At 36.1% G+C, this 18499-nt stretch overlaps 1 protein-coding gene across 9 annotated transcripts in view; it reads left to right on the forward strand.

The window, feature by feature from the left end:
• LOC134801938 (hemicentin-1) overlaps nt 1-18499 on the forward strand; it is a 669034-nt gene that overhangs the window by 417042 nt on the left and 233493 nt on the right. For all 9 annotated transcript variants that reach the window (XM_063774564.1, XM_063774565.1, XM_063774560.1 and 6 more), the window contains exon 4: nt 15018-15172. In XM_063774564.1, the coding sequence (XP_063630634.1) occupies nt 15018-15172 (155 nt within the window). The remainder of the gene's footprint in view (nt 1-15017; nt 15173-18499) is intronic.

An 18499-nucleotide genomic window follows, 5' to 3' on the forward strand; every position in this document is an offset into this window, starting at 1 on the left:
GATATCGTAATATAAGTTCAAAATATCTGGGAGACCGAGCTTACCGCGGAAAAAATATAAAAACTCAAAAATGCGTGTTTTCCCAGAGATAAGACCTAGCTAGATCAATTTCGGCCCCGAAAACGCCTATATAGCAAATTTCATAGAAATCGTTAGAGCCGTTTCCAAGATCCTCGAAATATACATATGCATATATAAATATATGTACAAGAATTGCTCGTTTAAAGGTTTAAATTAGCGGCCTTGTTTTCCACAAACAATATTCTTACTCACTTCGTCAAAAGTTACCTCATTAAAAAGATCCTTTAATGGTATTTTTGGACTTATGTTGTTAAAAAAACACAGGAACAGAAAGCAGACTCTGCGGTTCTGTGTTTTATGTTTGTGTTTTTATAAAATAAATCATTAAAAAAAAAAGGGTATAAGTATAATAATAGACCTTCGCTTTCTTGCTCCCAGTCGGACAGTTGCCATAGAGATTTGTATCATAGAATATTAAGAACACTGATTCTTAATTTGATGTTCTTTGGTCAATATATTTATTATTTATTTAATAGCTTAAGGTAGTTTAGCTTACCAGAGAACCAGAAATTACAAATTATAAAGAAAAGGTTTTACGCGTTTGATTGAATCGGAGACTTTAAATAACAATTAAAAAAAGCATACTTAATGAAGTATCGGAGTTGCGACTATTTAATACAGCGGGGCTCAAAATAGCGTGTCTACAATAGATATTTCCTAAAACACGACTAGAATAAATCTAAGAAATAGCTTAAATGATGGCGGTCTTTATAAACAAGCTCAGCACGACTTTATTCTATTGCGCAATAAATTCTATTGCTAAATAAATTCTATTGCCAAATAAATCTGTAGCACCGTAGCATTCGTAGCTCGCCTACGAAACCCCGTAGCCCGATTTACGGCCGTATTCGAACAATGGTTATAAGATGTCATAGCGATACGATACCGATCTTTTAGTGTCAAAAGTGACGCTTTTCGTTGAAGAAATGTCAAGGTCGTATCAAAACCAATTCAAAACTATAACAACTTATTTGATTACAATATTTACAATCGATCTCCATCTCCATATATGTTAATCATTTTATGATTCGGTCATATTGTGGTTTTTGAAAAATAAATTATAGCCAGGATTCAATGAATGTAGTATGAAACCTTTGGGTATGGTACTAGTGTCCCATCCCCTCCCCCTTACGCAACCCCCCCTTTTAGCATGAAATATGTCCCGGTTGACAGTTTTTTTTTTATTTTTTGGGGAAAGTATACAATATGGGAAAAAAGTGTCTATGAAAGAAATAATCCCTATCAAATTCTTAACAAAAATGTTTTTTTTTTTGATATGACTCACCATATTCATGTTATGGCTAGATGAACTTAGACAAAATTTAACCTTGCAAGCTTATTGTCCGTATAAGATTTCTTTCAGTACTATCACGTACTATGTTATATTGAACTTCAACAAGTTAATACATGAATATGGTGAGTCTTACCAAAAAGTTGCATGTAACCTTTTTTGTTTAAAATTTATTAAGGATTAATTCTTACCTTGACACTTTATTCCTAACTCTAATACTTTTCTCTAAAATCCAAAAAAAGGGGGGTTGCGTCAGGGGGAGGGGATGGGACACTAGTGTACGTAAAGCACCATATCCAAAGGTATCATACTACATTCATTGAATGCTGGCTATAATTTGTTTTTCTTCCCCATACATTAGAACACAACTCGACCGAATCATTATTGCATTGAATATTACAAAAATACACCATATCAACCTAATCAGACACCGAGATGTAATTCTGAGTTACAAAATTTGAATCAAGTATATTTTTATACAAACATACGAATAGCTACGGAAATAATAGCGGGCTAGTGTAAATTTGCATTCGATAGCGTGACGAGCGTTCACGTTTGCGTTTAGTCTCATTTTGTATGGGATTTGGAACAGCGCGCCAAGCGGCACGTTTTGGAAACTCAAAATCCCATACAAAATGACACTTAACGCAAACGCGTACGTCATGTCACTATCGAATGAAATTTATGCTAGGGGTACAGGATGTCATACGGCCGGATTCGAACTTTAAGATACGTTAATTAATAGATCCAGAAACGATATGGATTAGATATTGTCAGTCTCAAATATGACATTTCTTAAAACAAAAACGTCACTTTTGACACTGACACATCTAATCCATATCGTTTCTCGATCTATTAATTGACGTATCTTAAAGTTCGAATCGGGCAGATAAAGCCGTATTCGAACAATGAGATACGTCAAATACTAGATATTGAAACGATATGGATTGGATATGTCAGTGTCAAACAAGTGTCAAAATTGACGTTTCTTCAAACAAACACGTCACTTTTGACACTTGTTTGACACTGACATATCCAATCCATATCGTTTCAATATCTAGCAGTTGACGTATCTCATTGTTCGAATACGGCTGATAGTAAAAACAAAATCAAAGCACTTTCAGACGACACGTCAAGCCTGTTTATTCAAAATCCGTATTAGAATTGAAAAATAACGAGTCGAAATGGAACAAAAACACTTAAACAAATCGAAAATGTGAGGGAAATCGGAACATCAAACGATTGGTAAAATATTCAAAAAGCGGGGATTACATTTTTGTGGAATAATATTAGAAATGCGAATAAATGAGTATAGCGGATTACTTAGGGTGTTTTTACGGAGAAAACGTTTTGAGCAGAGATTGCGCTTCCTTTATTGGTTTTAATCTTTTGTTTTTGTTTGACAAATCAGGCCCAAAAACGTCATTTTATCGAGACATTTTATATTGAATTTGATGTTTCCTGCAGCATGCAGTCGGCAGCACTACTGCAGCAGTATTGCAAGAGCAACACATTGTCCGATCCGATCTCGGTTGTCGGAAGGATAAATGTAAGATTTAAGCGTTTCTCTGTATTTATTAATACATTTAATAAATCATTATGACAAAAAAAACGATAAATAACACAAAAAAGATGGACTCAATGCCAATGGCACTTTTCTGCAGCTATTTTTGTCATAGGTGCCTTCCGACATCCGATATCGCAAAGGCGCTTCCGATAAATTTAGTCATGTCGGAGCCCCCCATCAGGCTGTCGAACCGATAATATTTGTTTGTATGCGTATGTGTAGGCATAATGCTTAAAGGCAACACTACAACGTGTGCGTGACCGCTAAAAACGGCGCGTCCTACATCCTACAACCAATATCGGATCGGACGGGTGTCCTTCTGAATCCCTAACAACGTTTGTCCTAAAGTCACTTGCCCTAACTGGTTTGTCCTAATGGGCAAAAGCCCTAACGATCAATTGTCATAACTATGATTTTCTAAATATAATGTAATGGTTAGCCTAAGACTCATTTTTCCTAAGCATTTGTACCATAACTATCAAGATCCCTAATGTTTTTTACCATATTATTCGAACTGATCATTATGACAAAAAATATTAGGGAATACAAAGATAGGAGAAAAGACTTTAGGGATTCAGATATAGATCCGGATCGGACAATGTGGAAACGCTCTTACTGCAGCAGTTTTGCAACGCAACTGCATTGCTGCCGAAAAGTCAAAAATCCGGACAGCGACATCGATTTTCTGCCGTATTCGAACTTCAAGATATTCACAAGAGACGACACGCACTAGATCCATTCTAGACACGCTATAGTTTAGATTTCAACTAGTTCTCTTTTGCAGCTCAATTCGGGCAACCAGTGTCACTTTTACGTCAGATAGTGTTAGATATCTATTAGATGTGAATTTGATCTCTAAGTCATATCTTGTGGAAATCGTTCAAGAGTATCTCCATAATCGCTTAAATGTCAAATTTGACAGGTTAGATCTTAAACATATCGTTATCGTCTCTTGGTGACGTCTAAAAGATATCTAATAGATATCTATTTCAAAATCCGAATCGGGCCCTTTGTCATTTGCATCAGCAATGCATTCAGTAATATCGCGCTGCAATGCTACTGCAGTAATGCTGGCTGGTGTAATCTGAATCGTGATAACTAGATAACATGATTTAAATATAATTCTTATGTCAATGTACCCATAGTACAAGCTTTGCTTATCAAACTGCACAACGGGACTTAATCGCGTATTTAAGTTTTAAGTCGGAGGTAAATCTTAAAACTTAAATACGCGATTAAGTCCCGTTGTGCAGTTTGATAATGTTTAATAATCGTGAAAGTTTAAATAAGCTTTGCTTAGTTTGGGGCTAAGTTTGATCTGTGTAAGATGTCCCCTAATATTTATTTTATTTATTTATTTATTTAATGTATGTTTGTATTGGCATTTATGGGCATTTTCATTTAAAACGTACCATTTACTTTTTTTCGAAAATCCATCAAATTTGGGTTAATTTCTACTAAAACACGAGGACTATCTAATAAAAAAAAATGTGTTCAAAAAGATGTCAGTTTTGTAAGGCATTTTCACATACATTTTGCCTATGGACCGTTACAAAACTGACACCCAAAATTTGTATGAAAAACTGCCCGGGGACACTTTTTTTCTTTGTCACATTCAATAGTACTTTGATTCTGAGTTTAAATAACCCAAAAGTTGATGGTTTTTTGACAAAAAGTAAATGGTACAATTTTTTCTAAAAACCCCCTTATCTGATAGCAGTGTCAAAACTTCAAAAGTGACGTTTTTGGTTTGGTTTTTAGTTTTGACACTCACAGATCAGTATCATATCGGAAACATCGAATAACAAAAAATCGAATACGCCTGTCAGTTGAATACGTCTGTTTCTCATTGGCTAAAAATAAAACGTCTTCAATATTTTACCTTTAAAAACACCTGCCATCATTTTAATAAAACGAAGACGTTTTTAACAAGACGTTTTAAAGGTAACACTCAGGAATTTGCCTTGCAAAACGGCCTTTTACCAACGAATATCAATCGGGGTCATAGTCCATAGATCTCAATTTGTAAGTTCAAAAGATGAAACAAAGATGTGACTTATGGGTCTAAAAGTCCCTACACAAGATCAAAAGGGACTGTTTCACACGTGTAAGCCTTACGGCCAGGTTCGAACTTTAAGATACGTCAGTTAATAGATCTAGAAACGATATGGGTTAGATGTGTCAGTGTCAACAGTGACGTTTTTGTTTGAAGAAACGTCACATTTGACACTGACATATTTAATCCATATCGTTTCTAGATCTATTAATTGACGTATCTTCGAAGTTCGAATCGGGCAGTGAAAGTCCCTGCACAAGACCAATAGGGACTGTTTCACACGTGTAAGCCTTAGGCGACATATTATTCTCGAATAATGTTTTATTTTAGCACAATTGTTATTCCTGTGTTGTTGTTTACCTGAGTACAGTCAGCATCGTGGCAGCAAGTAGCGGATCAGATTACGCGTCAAAAGTGTCTAGTGTCATTCACTAATTACTTATAATAAATAAAGAATTTAGCCTATATACGTCCCACTGCTGGGTACAGCCCTCCTCTCAAGCACGAGAGGATTTAGGCTATAGTCCCCAGGCTGGCCCAATGCGGGTTGGGGACTTCACATACACCTTTGAATTTCTTCGCGGATGTATGCAGGTTTCCTCACGATGTTTTCCTTCACCGAAAAGTTACATAGAATAGCACATAAGTTCCGAAAAACTCATTGGTACGAGCCAGGATTTGAACCCGCGACATCCGGATTGAAAGTCGGACGTCAGAACCACTCGGCCACCACCGCTTACTAATACTTAACAAAAAGAAATTTGTCTCCATATGTAGAACAAAAACCGGCCAAGTGCGAGTCGTACTCGCGCACGAAGGGTTCCGTACCATTACGCAAAAAACTACAAAAAAAACACGTTTGTTGTATGGGAGCCCCACTTAATATTTATTTTATTTTGTTTTTAGTATTTGTTGTTATAGCGGCAACATAAATAAATTATCTGTGAAAATTTCAACTGCCTAGCTATCACGGTTCTCGAGTTACAGCCTGGTGACAGACAGACGGACGGACGGACGAACAGACGGACAGCGGAGTAATAGGGTCCCGTTTTTACCCTTTGGGTACGGAACCCTAAAAACAAGGCACTTTCGGCTCTCGAGCAACTTGAGAACCGTGATAGCTAGGCAGTTGTCACATTTGATGTATTTCTGTTACCGCTATAACAAAAAATACTAAAAACAGAATATATTAAATATTTAATTGGAGTTCTGATACCACAAACGTGATGTTTTTGCCGTTTTTTACGTAGGTGGTACGGAACCCTTCGTTCGTGAATCCGACTCGCACTTGGCCGGTTTTTTAATCTAACTAAACATCAGAAGTGGAATTGCTAAAATACTTTTATTCCTAACAAAACTCCTGACCTCCGCAAAGTCGGTCAAATGCCGGATAGAGCGGTGTTTCCGCTCCGATGAGGCGGGAAATCGCCCGCGGGCCGTAAGTCCGCCCCTATATCACTCCAACTTTCATTACAAGTTCCTTTAATTCTTTGGGAGTTAGTTTCACCTTTTTCCACGTTTAGAACATGCTGGCTTTGTTAACTATGTACGGGTTGTAGCGGTTACAGCAATAAAACTTTTATTATCTCACTGCTGTGAAGCGTAAAAAGAGAGTTATGTATTTGTCCGGTTTATATAATATTGTCTTTCCTACTGCGATAGTTATATTCATGAAATAAAAGGATGTGAACGGATTATATCGCGTATAATTAACACATTCATTGCCACTAAGTGCTACGGGTTACGCTCGTAGCGCGTTTTGCCGTATGGAGCGCGTAGTCGCTACAAACAGTGTACCCGACAGTCGGGTTCTTGGCCCTGAATGTGTTAAGAACCCAACAGCCTTCGTGGCCAACGCGAGAATGAGGAAAAATAGATTCACCTCTGATAAATTTACAATGTGCAAAACTTTTTACCTGCAGAAAGTTGTTTTTGAATCTATTTTTAGGTAGGCTAATGCCTAACAATAATTTTTTTTTACGTCCAAGACCGATTTAAGTATGTATGAGCGAAGTCGGAGCGCATTTTACATTTGTATGGCCAGGAGCCGGTCAGCTCTTCGCGGACGCGTACGGCTCCGGACGAACTCCATCGCTTCTGCCGTACATAATGTATAGGCACATTAAAAATGCGCTCCGGCGCGGTCCGACTCTAGCCGGGCATCACGCTCCGCGATTGTTGCGCCATTTACGGTCCTAGCTAAATTGGTTGTTCAATACTTACGCTACAGAATATCCAATTTAGCAAGAACCATAAATGGCATAACAATCCAGTGTGGTGTACATAAGAATTATATCACTTTATATACATTTTGACGCATTCCAACATTAACGTGAACACCCTTTTCAAATGTTGTCACATTGTTTTATCCATCATCAAAACGGTTTTACGACGAGCGATGAAATTCGCAATAAAAACAAAACGATCAGAATGCGGAACCGCGGTGCAGATAACTGTATATTTATATCGGGAATCCGATTGTGCTTTAATAAATTGTTACGGTTTTCAACTTGTTTTGATAGGTCGTTGACCGTGAGCACGAATCAGCGTTAAGGGGCTACCCGACGTTTAGGGTAGCCCCTTAACGCTGATTAGTGCTCCAGATATTTTTGACGAGTTTTGAATCGCATCTCCTTTTTTTTGCACTACAGGTTGAATTATAAGACAAACGGTTATCGATTCTTCAATCTTTCATCTCTGGTTTTGTCTACCGGATTTTGAAAGAAATGAATACTTTTTTTTTTATGAATTTTTTAAACATTGTCTAAGAGAACACTTTTTTCGTATCTAGTTTACTGTGAAGGATCTTACATGTACGAAATCTACATATTTGGGTTAGTCTTTGACGTCTCGAAAAACCTAGACACGTTTTTCGTTTTAATTTTAAACTAATTAACACAAAAGTTATGGCCAGAAAACCAGTTTTTTAGCCTAAACTGTTCAACTTTGATGCCAAATATCTCGAAGACAATGAACTTTGAAGTAAATATGGGATACTATATTGCTTTTAAACAACAATGGCTTTACGTTGTTGTTAATATACTAAGCTATAAAAAACATTACAAAACTAAGGGATTCAGATCGAAGGTCATTGGCGTGGGGTAGCCCCTTAATGTCCAGTCGCCATTAGATATAGCGAAGTGGCCAATGTGCTCACAAATATCTGAACACGCCTCTATTGTCAGGGCGTTAGAGTGCGTGTTCAGATATTGTGGACACCTTGGCCGCTCCGATATATCTAATGGCGACTGTACCGTTCAAAATCTGAATACCTACTAGTTTCTGACGATTTTTGACTATCGCCATGTGCCATTACATGTCACTAATAAGTGCGATGAAGATGCCCAATGACACGCCTCCAATTACATTGTTACATAACTCCCAAAGCAAAAAGAGCAATGTTAAAAAGTTGACGCCGTTTTTTAGCGCAGGTTTTTAGATAATGTTTTATCAAAATCGGTTCATTGCGTTGAAAGAAAGAAAGAAAGAAAATACATTTATTTAACGCCACAACATATTACATCTAGAAAACAAAGACATACAAACATAAAAAACATTAGACGCTAAAATAGGACCCCACTCAGCATAATGCCGCGGCAATCCGTGGCCGTTGGGTTTTTTTTTTATTCGCACATGCACCAATTAGCGTAAAAACCGTCAGTTAGTCGTAAAAAACCGGCCAGGTGCGAGTCCAACTCGCGCACGAAGGGTTCCGTACCATTCTCTATTGTTTTTAGTATTTGTTGAGCAGCAACAGAAATATATCATGTGTGAAAATTTCAACATCATGGTTTATGAGATACGGCCTGAGCTTGGTGACAGACAGACGGACAGTGGAGTCTTAGTAATAGGGTCCCGTTTTTACCCTTTAGGTGCGGAACCCTAAAAAGGTATCAAAATAAGATCAAAACCTTAACGATTTTTAAATCAGAATCAGCCACCAGATAAGTGTATTTTTATATCGGATGTTTAGTTGAATGGTTTATGGCTAAAGATAAGGATGGAGGTTGCTTTAATTTCCGGGAAAAAGGGATGAAGGCATTTTGAGTTTTGTTATAAAAATATTTCGGGAAATGTGAAATACAAATTAAAATAAATTTTGTGACCAGACAAAAAAGATATCCTAAGGCAATGACACAGTGAGATTCCCTGAGATAGTGTCGCTATGAGTACAAGCAGGCTTTCATATGACAATAATGTGCGTACTATGGAGGGCAGAGGTGAGGAGAATAATCTCTTATGGGAGAACAGTTGCTAAAGTGTCCAGCTGGCAGCTGTAAATATAGTTCCAAACCTCTCCGGTGGCGCTAGGGTAGCACAGGACATGACATAAACTTAGACGTGATTGACAAAGTGAAGTGCGCTGTCAGTGATGTAATTGTTTTTATCAAAGTCAAAAAATTGTTCGCGATGTATTTTAGCGCCACCTATTTAAGGCTTTTTGATGGACTCCTTACCTCTACCAAAGACATATGTAACTTCGTATAAGACGAATAAAGTCTAAGGAAAAAACGTGCCTCGGAATTCAAGTAAAAGTCATTCTCGAATAGATGCCGCACACACCTTTAGCCTATCCTCGGCTAGATGGCATGACGACACCGAATCATTTTTAACAATTTTAACACATAGATATCAGTGAATGAACATGGATCAAAATGATATAAAAATAATAAAATCATTTATCCATATATATACATTTTTTGATAACTTTATACTTTTTCATTTTGAGTTTTAGTCGTGTGTCGATAGATGGCAGTAAATTTATAGTGACTACAAAATTTACAATGACAGGACCCCTTTATACTATCTATTCTTTTTGCCTCTACCCTCGATAGTGCGAACGTCATGTATTGTCAAATAAAATATCAGTACCGGTCATGTCAACGACTAATTTCAAAGCATTGTTTACTGGAATGCTACGCTAATGCTATCCTTTGTCCTCTTATTGATGTAAGTGTTTTATTTCATTCGAAATCATTCTTCTTGCTTTGTTAATCTTTTTGGTATTTTTGGTAAAATTGTTTATAATTGCCAAATATTTTCTTTTTTATTTACATCGGTGACATTCGATGACTTTCAACGTCTATTGTCAAAGTCTACTTGCCAGTATCACAAAAACACCGCAACATGACTTAGACTAGACCAAATCAAATCTTGTCAAGGTATAATTACATATTTTCTAATTTAACTTTATGTTATTACTGGCAAAACTCTCTTCGTTTTTATACCGCCATCTATCGTGAAAAACGAGTCTATTCAGAACAACAAGTTGAACCCACTCGGGGCAAGCACTGCATGCATTATAGTGAGTAATGCCGTTTACAAGCACCCTTATCGTGTGCCCGAGTTTTATGCTAGCCTACTGTTACACCGAAGCGTAATATAATAAAAAACCGGACAAATGCGAGTTGGACTCGCCCACCGAGGGTTCCGTACTTTTTAGTATTTGTTGTTATGGCGGCAACGGAAATACACCATCTGTGAAAATTTCAGCTATCACGGTTCTCGAGTTACAGCCTGGTGACAAATAGACGGACAGACAGACGGACTGACGGCGGACTCTTAGTAACAGGGTCCCGTTTTTACCCTTTGGGTACGGAACCCTAAAAACGTTTTTAGGGTTGTTTTTCACTGACTATACTTTTCTTTCCACTGGCAACTAATACTCATCGAGAAAATTCTAACGACCCCAAACACAATTAGGTTGCGCTGTTTTATTTATCATTGAGTTCCTATGGCCACTTTCTGTCTCCATCATCAGATCAACTCGATGGTACCATAATATTGCATATTGTCACCCGATTTACATATGTATGAAAATATTCAGCTTCAACGAAAACCGGGAAAAGGGTTAAATTTATCTTGCAAGATTTTATTACAGACAGACAACGGTACAAGTGAAAGTAAGTAGAGTTAGACCAAAAAAAGTCTGCAGCGATTTTGATAGCCTACGCAGTGGAACTGTTATTTACGTCATAACGTCATAGAAGTTTGACGTTTAAAATAACGAAAGCTTGTAAAAAAAAAAAATTATTCCCCCAAACACTCACAGATTAAAACGTTTTTAAATTCAGTTTATAATTATCATTATTTCTACCTACAATTGCTACAAAAATCGCTCGCTCGATCGCTCTTAACTAACTGAGCTACCGAAGATTCGCAAACTTCTGTTAGTTCAGTTGGTCTTAAGGTCGCAAGTTCGAGTCTTTTCCGAAGTGAATTTTTTCATATTTTTATATTTATCCTAACGTTACATTTCGTTGTATATACAGACCTTGGAAGTTTTTACAACTACCTTTATTGTGCAGTGTAATGGAGGTCCCACGATTAAATATGGCGGCTCAACTGAGCCACTTGCTAATTTATACCCGACGTAATAGAACGCTGTTAAAGGTACCGTTTCGATTCAAACTGCACCCAGCATTATTGCAGCACGACATTACTGCCGACTTCTTTGCTGTCGCAAATGTTAAAATAGATATATAGTCTGCATCTTTAGGTATTTAAATAAAAGTAAACAAAATCTACCCTCAAATGGCTCCTTAAGCCAGTGGAGGGTAGATGAAAACATTACATGATCAAATAATGTAGGTTAAAGTCAAGTCGTTCAGTGACAGATCCAGGCGGTTTTGTATTTGGTTGGTTAACCAAAAAATATTATAACTACCCACTACCCGTGTAAAAATATACAAATTATTTGTTTACTTATATTTAAATACATAAAGATACAGAGATAGAACATTTTTATTCAACATCACATGAAATGGTAGAGTTAATAGATAGTGTAACATTTTTTACACATAAACCTTAAATTTAGAATAAATTGAGTTGCAGATCTAAGGGAGAAATTAATATTCATGAGTTAGTTAGTTAAATAGGAGCTCCCCCAGCATAATGTTGCAATCCGGGCAAATCCGGGCTGAAACTTCCATTTTGACATTTTAAAGGTTAAAAAGGAAATTCATACCGAAATGTATATAAAATTTGACGTTTCCTGCTGTGATGCAGTCAGCGAAATTACTGCTAAAAATGCCAAAATCGATGTTTCTGTCGGTATTTTTGACATTTGCGGTAGCAAAACAGGCAATGATGTCGCGCTGCAATACTGCTGCAGTAAAGCTGATGTAGTCAGAATCAGTACAATATCTTAAGCCGCTCTCTAATTTATACCCTCGGTAATGGAACGCTATTAACGCTAGTTTTATTAGCACTAAACTAGCTATTTTAGCTACTAACTAAAATGTTAACCCGTGAAGTATTCTCGCTTAAATTCCTTTGCACACAATAATTTGGCAATGTGACCCTGCTGAACTCTTATTTTTACCGACATTGTAGAAAAAATGCGATTGATAACTTAATAAGTATTAAAATTGTAGTTAGAACACGCCTTTATAAGCTCTAATAGAATTGCGACCATATTTTATAAACTTAAAAAAAACTGCATTTCCAAATTCACAAACATAAAATCGTCAAATCATACAACTAAACCAATCACAACCTCCAACTAACAATTATAACTACCGCAATTTTTACCACCAAATAACCAAAAACCTCAACTCATTCCAATCCCAACCTAATCCTGTAAAGAATAAGAGTGAAGCGGACCGCACAGAATTCGATTACATGTTATGTCAAATACATAGAGCTATCAATCTAGTGGAGTCCACTTGATTAGAGTAAAGCGCGTACTCACGGCCGAACTATTAGCCTTTGTCTAAAAACCTTTGTTTTTTCCTTGATTAATTTTGCGTGACTTGTTTTTCTTGATAAAGTTTTTGTAGTTCCATGGAACACGGAACCCATAGTTTCGTCATGTCCGCCTGTTCGTCTGTCTGTCCGTATGTCACAGATATTTTACTCAGCAACTATAAGATATATTTTAATGAAATTTAGAACGTAGGTGTATTTTGTGAGCCGCTACTCAGTTTTATTGTTCTCAAATAAAATCCAGTTACACAGTATGTATATACATGTAAAAATATACCTACTTTTTCATTTCGTCTTCAAATGAATCGCACAACAGGGGCAAAAAAGTAAGCAAAAACTCAGTTTAGAAGTTAAAATTTATAAATAATTTATATATTTTTTCGTTAATATGGTTTCGTTATTTTGAAGAATGTCTGGAAAATAGCATGAGACAAAGTTAATAATTATAAAAGAAAGAACTTAAAGGTACTTATGCCTGATAGATTCTTCAAAATATTGTTCACTGAATTTTGCATCAGATAAGAATTATAATTTTATCAACATTATTTTTTATCAATTCATAACTTTTAGAAAAGTTTTAAGCAATTGTTAATATTTTAAGAGAAATGGTAACTCGTTAAAATTTTACTGCTTTCTTTCGTGATCGTTTGATATTTTATTGCTTAGTTATTGCTATAAAATAATGTTTATTCCTTGAAAATTCCTTTTTCTAGTGCTGCAAAGTTTTATGCAATAAAAAACAATTAATTAAATGTATTATAAAATTGGAACGATATAATTGCAGTTTCCAATAAAAACTAAGTTTCTTTATTATCAAAATTGACATTATAATTCTATACAAGAATAGAATCAGCTCACAAATAAAGATATCGAACTTGTTTACAATATATCACGCAAATCGGTTAAGAACAACACACTGCCCGATTCGAACTTTAAGATACGTCAATTAATAGATCTAGAAACGATATGGATTAGATGTGTCAGTGTCAAAAGTGACGTTTTTGTTTGAAGAAACGACACATTTGACTCTGGCATATCTAATTCATATCGTTTCTAGATCTAATAATTGACGTATCTCAATGTTCAAATCGGGCCGACAATCGTTGATAGTAAAAGCCAATCGAAACTTAAATAATGTATGGAAATAGTCGCGTGACTTTTCGTGGCATTTGTCATTCCAATACATTTTTTGTTTTCGTTTGGCGTAATCTTGGCGAAGCCCCAGTCATACGAAAGTATTTTTAATCCAAGCATATTTTTTTTACACGCGTAAAATAAAGTACAATGCATATATATGTGAATTAACATATTAAAATCTCAATTTATTTCTTTATACATCATTTAATGTCCGCGCTTCCCAAATGGCTCGTTTAATGCATGCATTGTATTTTTGGCAGGAATTGTTTTTGCATGTAAATCACTGTATAATGCAACACGGAATGGGATTAGGTTTTTCCGCGACTCATCTCTGAGTTCGCAACGTGCGTGCTTTTTTGAAAAACGTTAGAGCTTTGCTTCGGTATTTAAAACAATATTTTTACCTGATAAAACCGTATTTTTACCAGGTTTTATAACGGTTGTTTTTTTGACTTATCGTGCTTTATTGATCGAGCAAACGTGGTCTTCATTTTAGTTTGGTCCAAAATGCTTTCGTAAGTATATCTGGCTGCTGCTGTTTTCCTCTACAAGTCGCATTTCTCCATCGATTCTCGTGAAATTTTGTGACTAGATTCTATAATTTTTTTCCGATAATTTTTTTATATATTTTCATCAAAAATAGTGCTGCCACGAATGTTCGCGAGGTCTACAGCTCACAGGGCCACTAATTTATATACAGGAAGCCTAGCGAAGATGACAATATTGAATCGTACATCGACAAACGCCTAACGAAAAGAAAAAATGTATCAAGATGACAGGTGCTACGAAAAGTCACGAGAATTTTCCCATTTGGTCATGTCATATATGTTTGTAACGATAGAATATAAATCTTGTGGTAACTGACGTGGAACACCGAAGTGGAATTAGTTTCCGCGGCAAGGTGGACATTTTTAATTATCGGCTGCCGTGTCTTAAGTTTACGAGTTCGGAGTTTCTTTTTGCAAAATGTTGGACTTTTTCTTGCTTTAACCGAGAGACATATTGATAACTTCTGTCGTCTGCCATACTCTGACAAGATTTTAAGTGGCCTACGCCATGTTGCAAATTTTCTGTGATCCTAATTTAAGTATTAAGTGGGTAACACTAATTCACTTAAAAATTTACAACATTATGTCATGAATCATGAATACAAACGAACAATTTTCCTTTGTCCCCAGAATGTCGATCAGCCACGTCCCCAACTCCACCTTCGCTGAGCTGGTCATCAACAGTGTCCAGGCCTCAGACGAGGGGCTGTACCGCTGCGAGATCACGTATCTGCAAGTGGGAGACGACTGCAACACCGTGCAGCTGTCTCACTTCAACACATACAGTAAGTTATAGAATAATATCTTAGTCAAGATCGGGCATTCTGATAACACGGATGGTCGAATGTGGCGAATAGGAAGGGACAGTAATACACCAAATGTGTGAATGTCAGGTCCTCGCCAGACAGAGAATGAAGGACGTTAAAGCAGGCTATCTGGAACCGAACCGAAGGAAAGTTTCGAAGGAATTGCCTCTGACGAATGAAAAAGCTCTTGCGTAGGCAAAAGGTTGATCTTGAGGGGGCGATTGCAAAGACCCCCGAAATAATAAGTTAAGATAAGTAATAGAATAAATAGTTCGGGGTGGCTAATGAAAGTCATCTATTAAGGAAGTGTGAGACAATGCAATCATTGTCTGCCAATGCATTTTAGTAGTAATTGGCACTTTATATTTAATATGTGTATTGTTGTAGGATTTATGTCGATAGAGTGGCCACAGCGGAGTAGTTTACCCTAGGATTCAATCACATATTAATGTAAGAAGTGTCTTCTGAAGTATTTTATGAAGTTATATACTAAAATATTGAAAAATACTACATGTAAAAATGCCATGGCTCGGGATAAGCTTTTGATGTTGTCTTGTTATACTTAATAACAAGATACCTAAAAAATGGGAATATTCCTTTAAGTAAAATAACAATTTATTTTATTCACTGGTTATTGAAATAGTTGCATTTAAATGTAACAAACAATTACAAAGATTAAAGCAAAAGTAAACCAAGCAGTTTTCCACAAGGCTCTATTTTAGGTCCCATTTTATAAAGTTATTTACCAATTCGGTATAACGCCCAAGAATATCATCTTAAAGTTTCCGCTTGCCAATGCAAATTTAAAGTTCGCCAAGCTTCAGTAAGTAAAATAAAATATAGGAAGTGCGCTACGTTCAATTCCTTTGATTAAGATATAAATTACATAACCTTACTTTTGCTTTAACGGGGAAGACCGTTTATTCATTCAAACGTAGTCCCCATTTTGCTCCCTGGATTTAGACATTATGGAGAATATAAATTACGCAATTAATTGTATATTAACCGTAGCTATGCCCCTAGTTTCATTTTGTTTTTAAATTTTTGAATATCTAAAAAATTGTATGGAAATTTTTTTTCGCTCCTAAGTCTTATAAAGTTATAATAATCAAAAATCGACAAAAGTCAATCGAAAGGGCATGTAGCTATGGTCAATTTACATTAAAGTGTCTAGAAATATTTTCCATAATGCCAATATCCAGGGAGGAAAATGGGGTACGCTTGTATAGAAAAGCGGTCGTCCACTTCTTCTTTTTGTAAGTGATAAATGCTTACAAAAAACGTCTATATCTGTACCTATTACTGCCGTGAAACTACACTAAATATATATAAACACGTTTGTTCCTTATTCCTCTGTAATAAGGCGGAAAATGTGTAGATATATTTGACGCTGCTCGAGTATAATCCGTTTTGGGTGTCTTATCCGGATTAACCGATATATCGCAAGTTGTGTCAATAACCAATCACGACGAAACAAATCCTGGTAGGGATGTGAAACGCGTTGCATGTCGATAGTTTAGGATTAATCTTTTAAAAATATGAGCAAAATATGTTATGGTTTTAACGTTCGATATGAACAAATAATACAAATGACATAATTTACTAGGCAAAACTATGATCAATAAGAAACTATAAGCTCAAAAGATTTCATGACAATATTTATCGATCATAAACATGGTGAGAAGACTGTTAATGTTTATTTTTAAGATATGTAACATAGTTAAAATATTATTGTTGTGAGACCCAGACCACAGAATAAATAATAGAACTAGGTACAGAAGGTTCACTCTCTAACAAAACGCGTCTGTTACGACAGATATGACCGCTAGGTGGCGCAAGCGCGAGCACTCGAGCAGGCGTCCGTTCCGTAGCGGCAACTACTACTGCTAGACACCAAAATTGGTGTGGCCCGCATGTACTTGTAGCGACGCAACGAAATCGCGGAGTGACCCACGCCTGCCCAGACTTAGTTATTGTTTTTGAATTTGGAATCTTTAGTTAGTTAATCAATAAAAGTTCAGAATACATTATTGGTTATGTACAAAAGTTTGTACGAAGGGTCTCAGGAGGTTATAAAAAATATATTTCAGACATTTATCTCTAAGAATCAATGTTTTAATTATATTTATAGTTTTATTAAGTCAAATAAAAATTAAAAGGGTACCCTGTAAAATTATGCTTCCTGACAATATCTACCAGTCAACCACATTTTCAATGACTGGAGTGACGCCTAATGCCTAATTATAAATCCTAAACTCCAACCAAAATTCTAGATTTATTTTCAAATACTTAAAACAGAAAATTCGTCTCCATTTAGGATTTTATCAGATGTCGATAAAATCGGCACATCCCATCACTACCACCATCTTCTACGATATTGTGTTTGTCCTGACTCGAGCTATCCTATTCAGAGGTGCCACGTTCCATCCCCTTCTAACACACCACTAAACCTATCTTGTGTCTCTTTTAGTCTTGGGAAAAAGCTTTAGTGTGGAATAAAATGAATGCGGGATATTTTATTTGAAACGTTACTTTGGCCATAAAGGGAGAATAGCATTATATATTTACAAGGCAAGTGCCCTGGCTTTGTGTGTATCTGTGTGTTTGTGTGTGTGTGAGTGTGTGTGTATGTGTTTTAAGTATGTATTAAACATCGGCATTAGGTAGGTACAGTTGAGGTCACGCACACAACAACAACTTATCGTGTATTTACAGCGGTATTTTGAAATTAGTGTCTTTTTAGGGTTCTGTAACTCAAAATGAAAGAAGAGGAACCCTTATAGGATCACTCGTGCGTCTATCTAACTGTCAATCTATCACAACCTATTTACCTACTCTGAAACTACTGGACCAATTAAGTTGAAATTTGGTAGACAATCATGTAAGTTGGTGACCCAAAGATATGTAACTTAAATACATTCATATACGAGTGATCCTATAAGGGTACCTCTTCTTTCATTTTGAGTTACAGAACCCTAAAAATACACTAATTTGAAAATCCCGCTGTAATTAGTTATTACACGATAAGTTGTTGTTGTGTGCGTGACCTTAAGTGTACAGCTACCTAATGCCGACATTTAATACGAAAAAAAAACACACACACACAAAGCCTAATTTTAAACACACTTTTGGGGAATAAATGAGAAAATAAATGTTACGTAAATGTTCATGTCATTATAAAATGTGAGCGTAACTGCGATTGTATGGAAGCGACTTTACGTGACTCTAACGTAAAAATGTAAAATGAAATGTAAAGCGAGCAACCCTCATAATATGACGCCTATTTTTTAGCCTTTTTATGACGAA

Source organism: Cydia splendana, chromosome 23 (genome assembly GCF_910591565.1).
Source record: "Cydia splendana chromosome 23, ilCydSple1.2, whole genome shotgun sequence".
NCBI lineage: Eukaryota > Metazoa > Arthropoda > Insecta > Lepidoptera > Tortricidae > Cydia > Cydia splendana.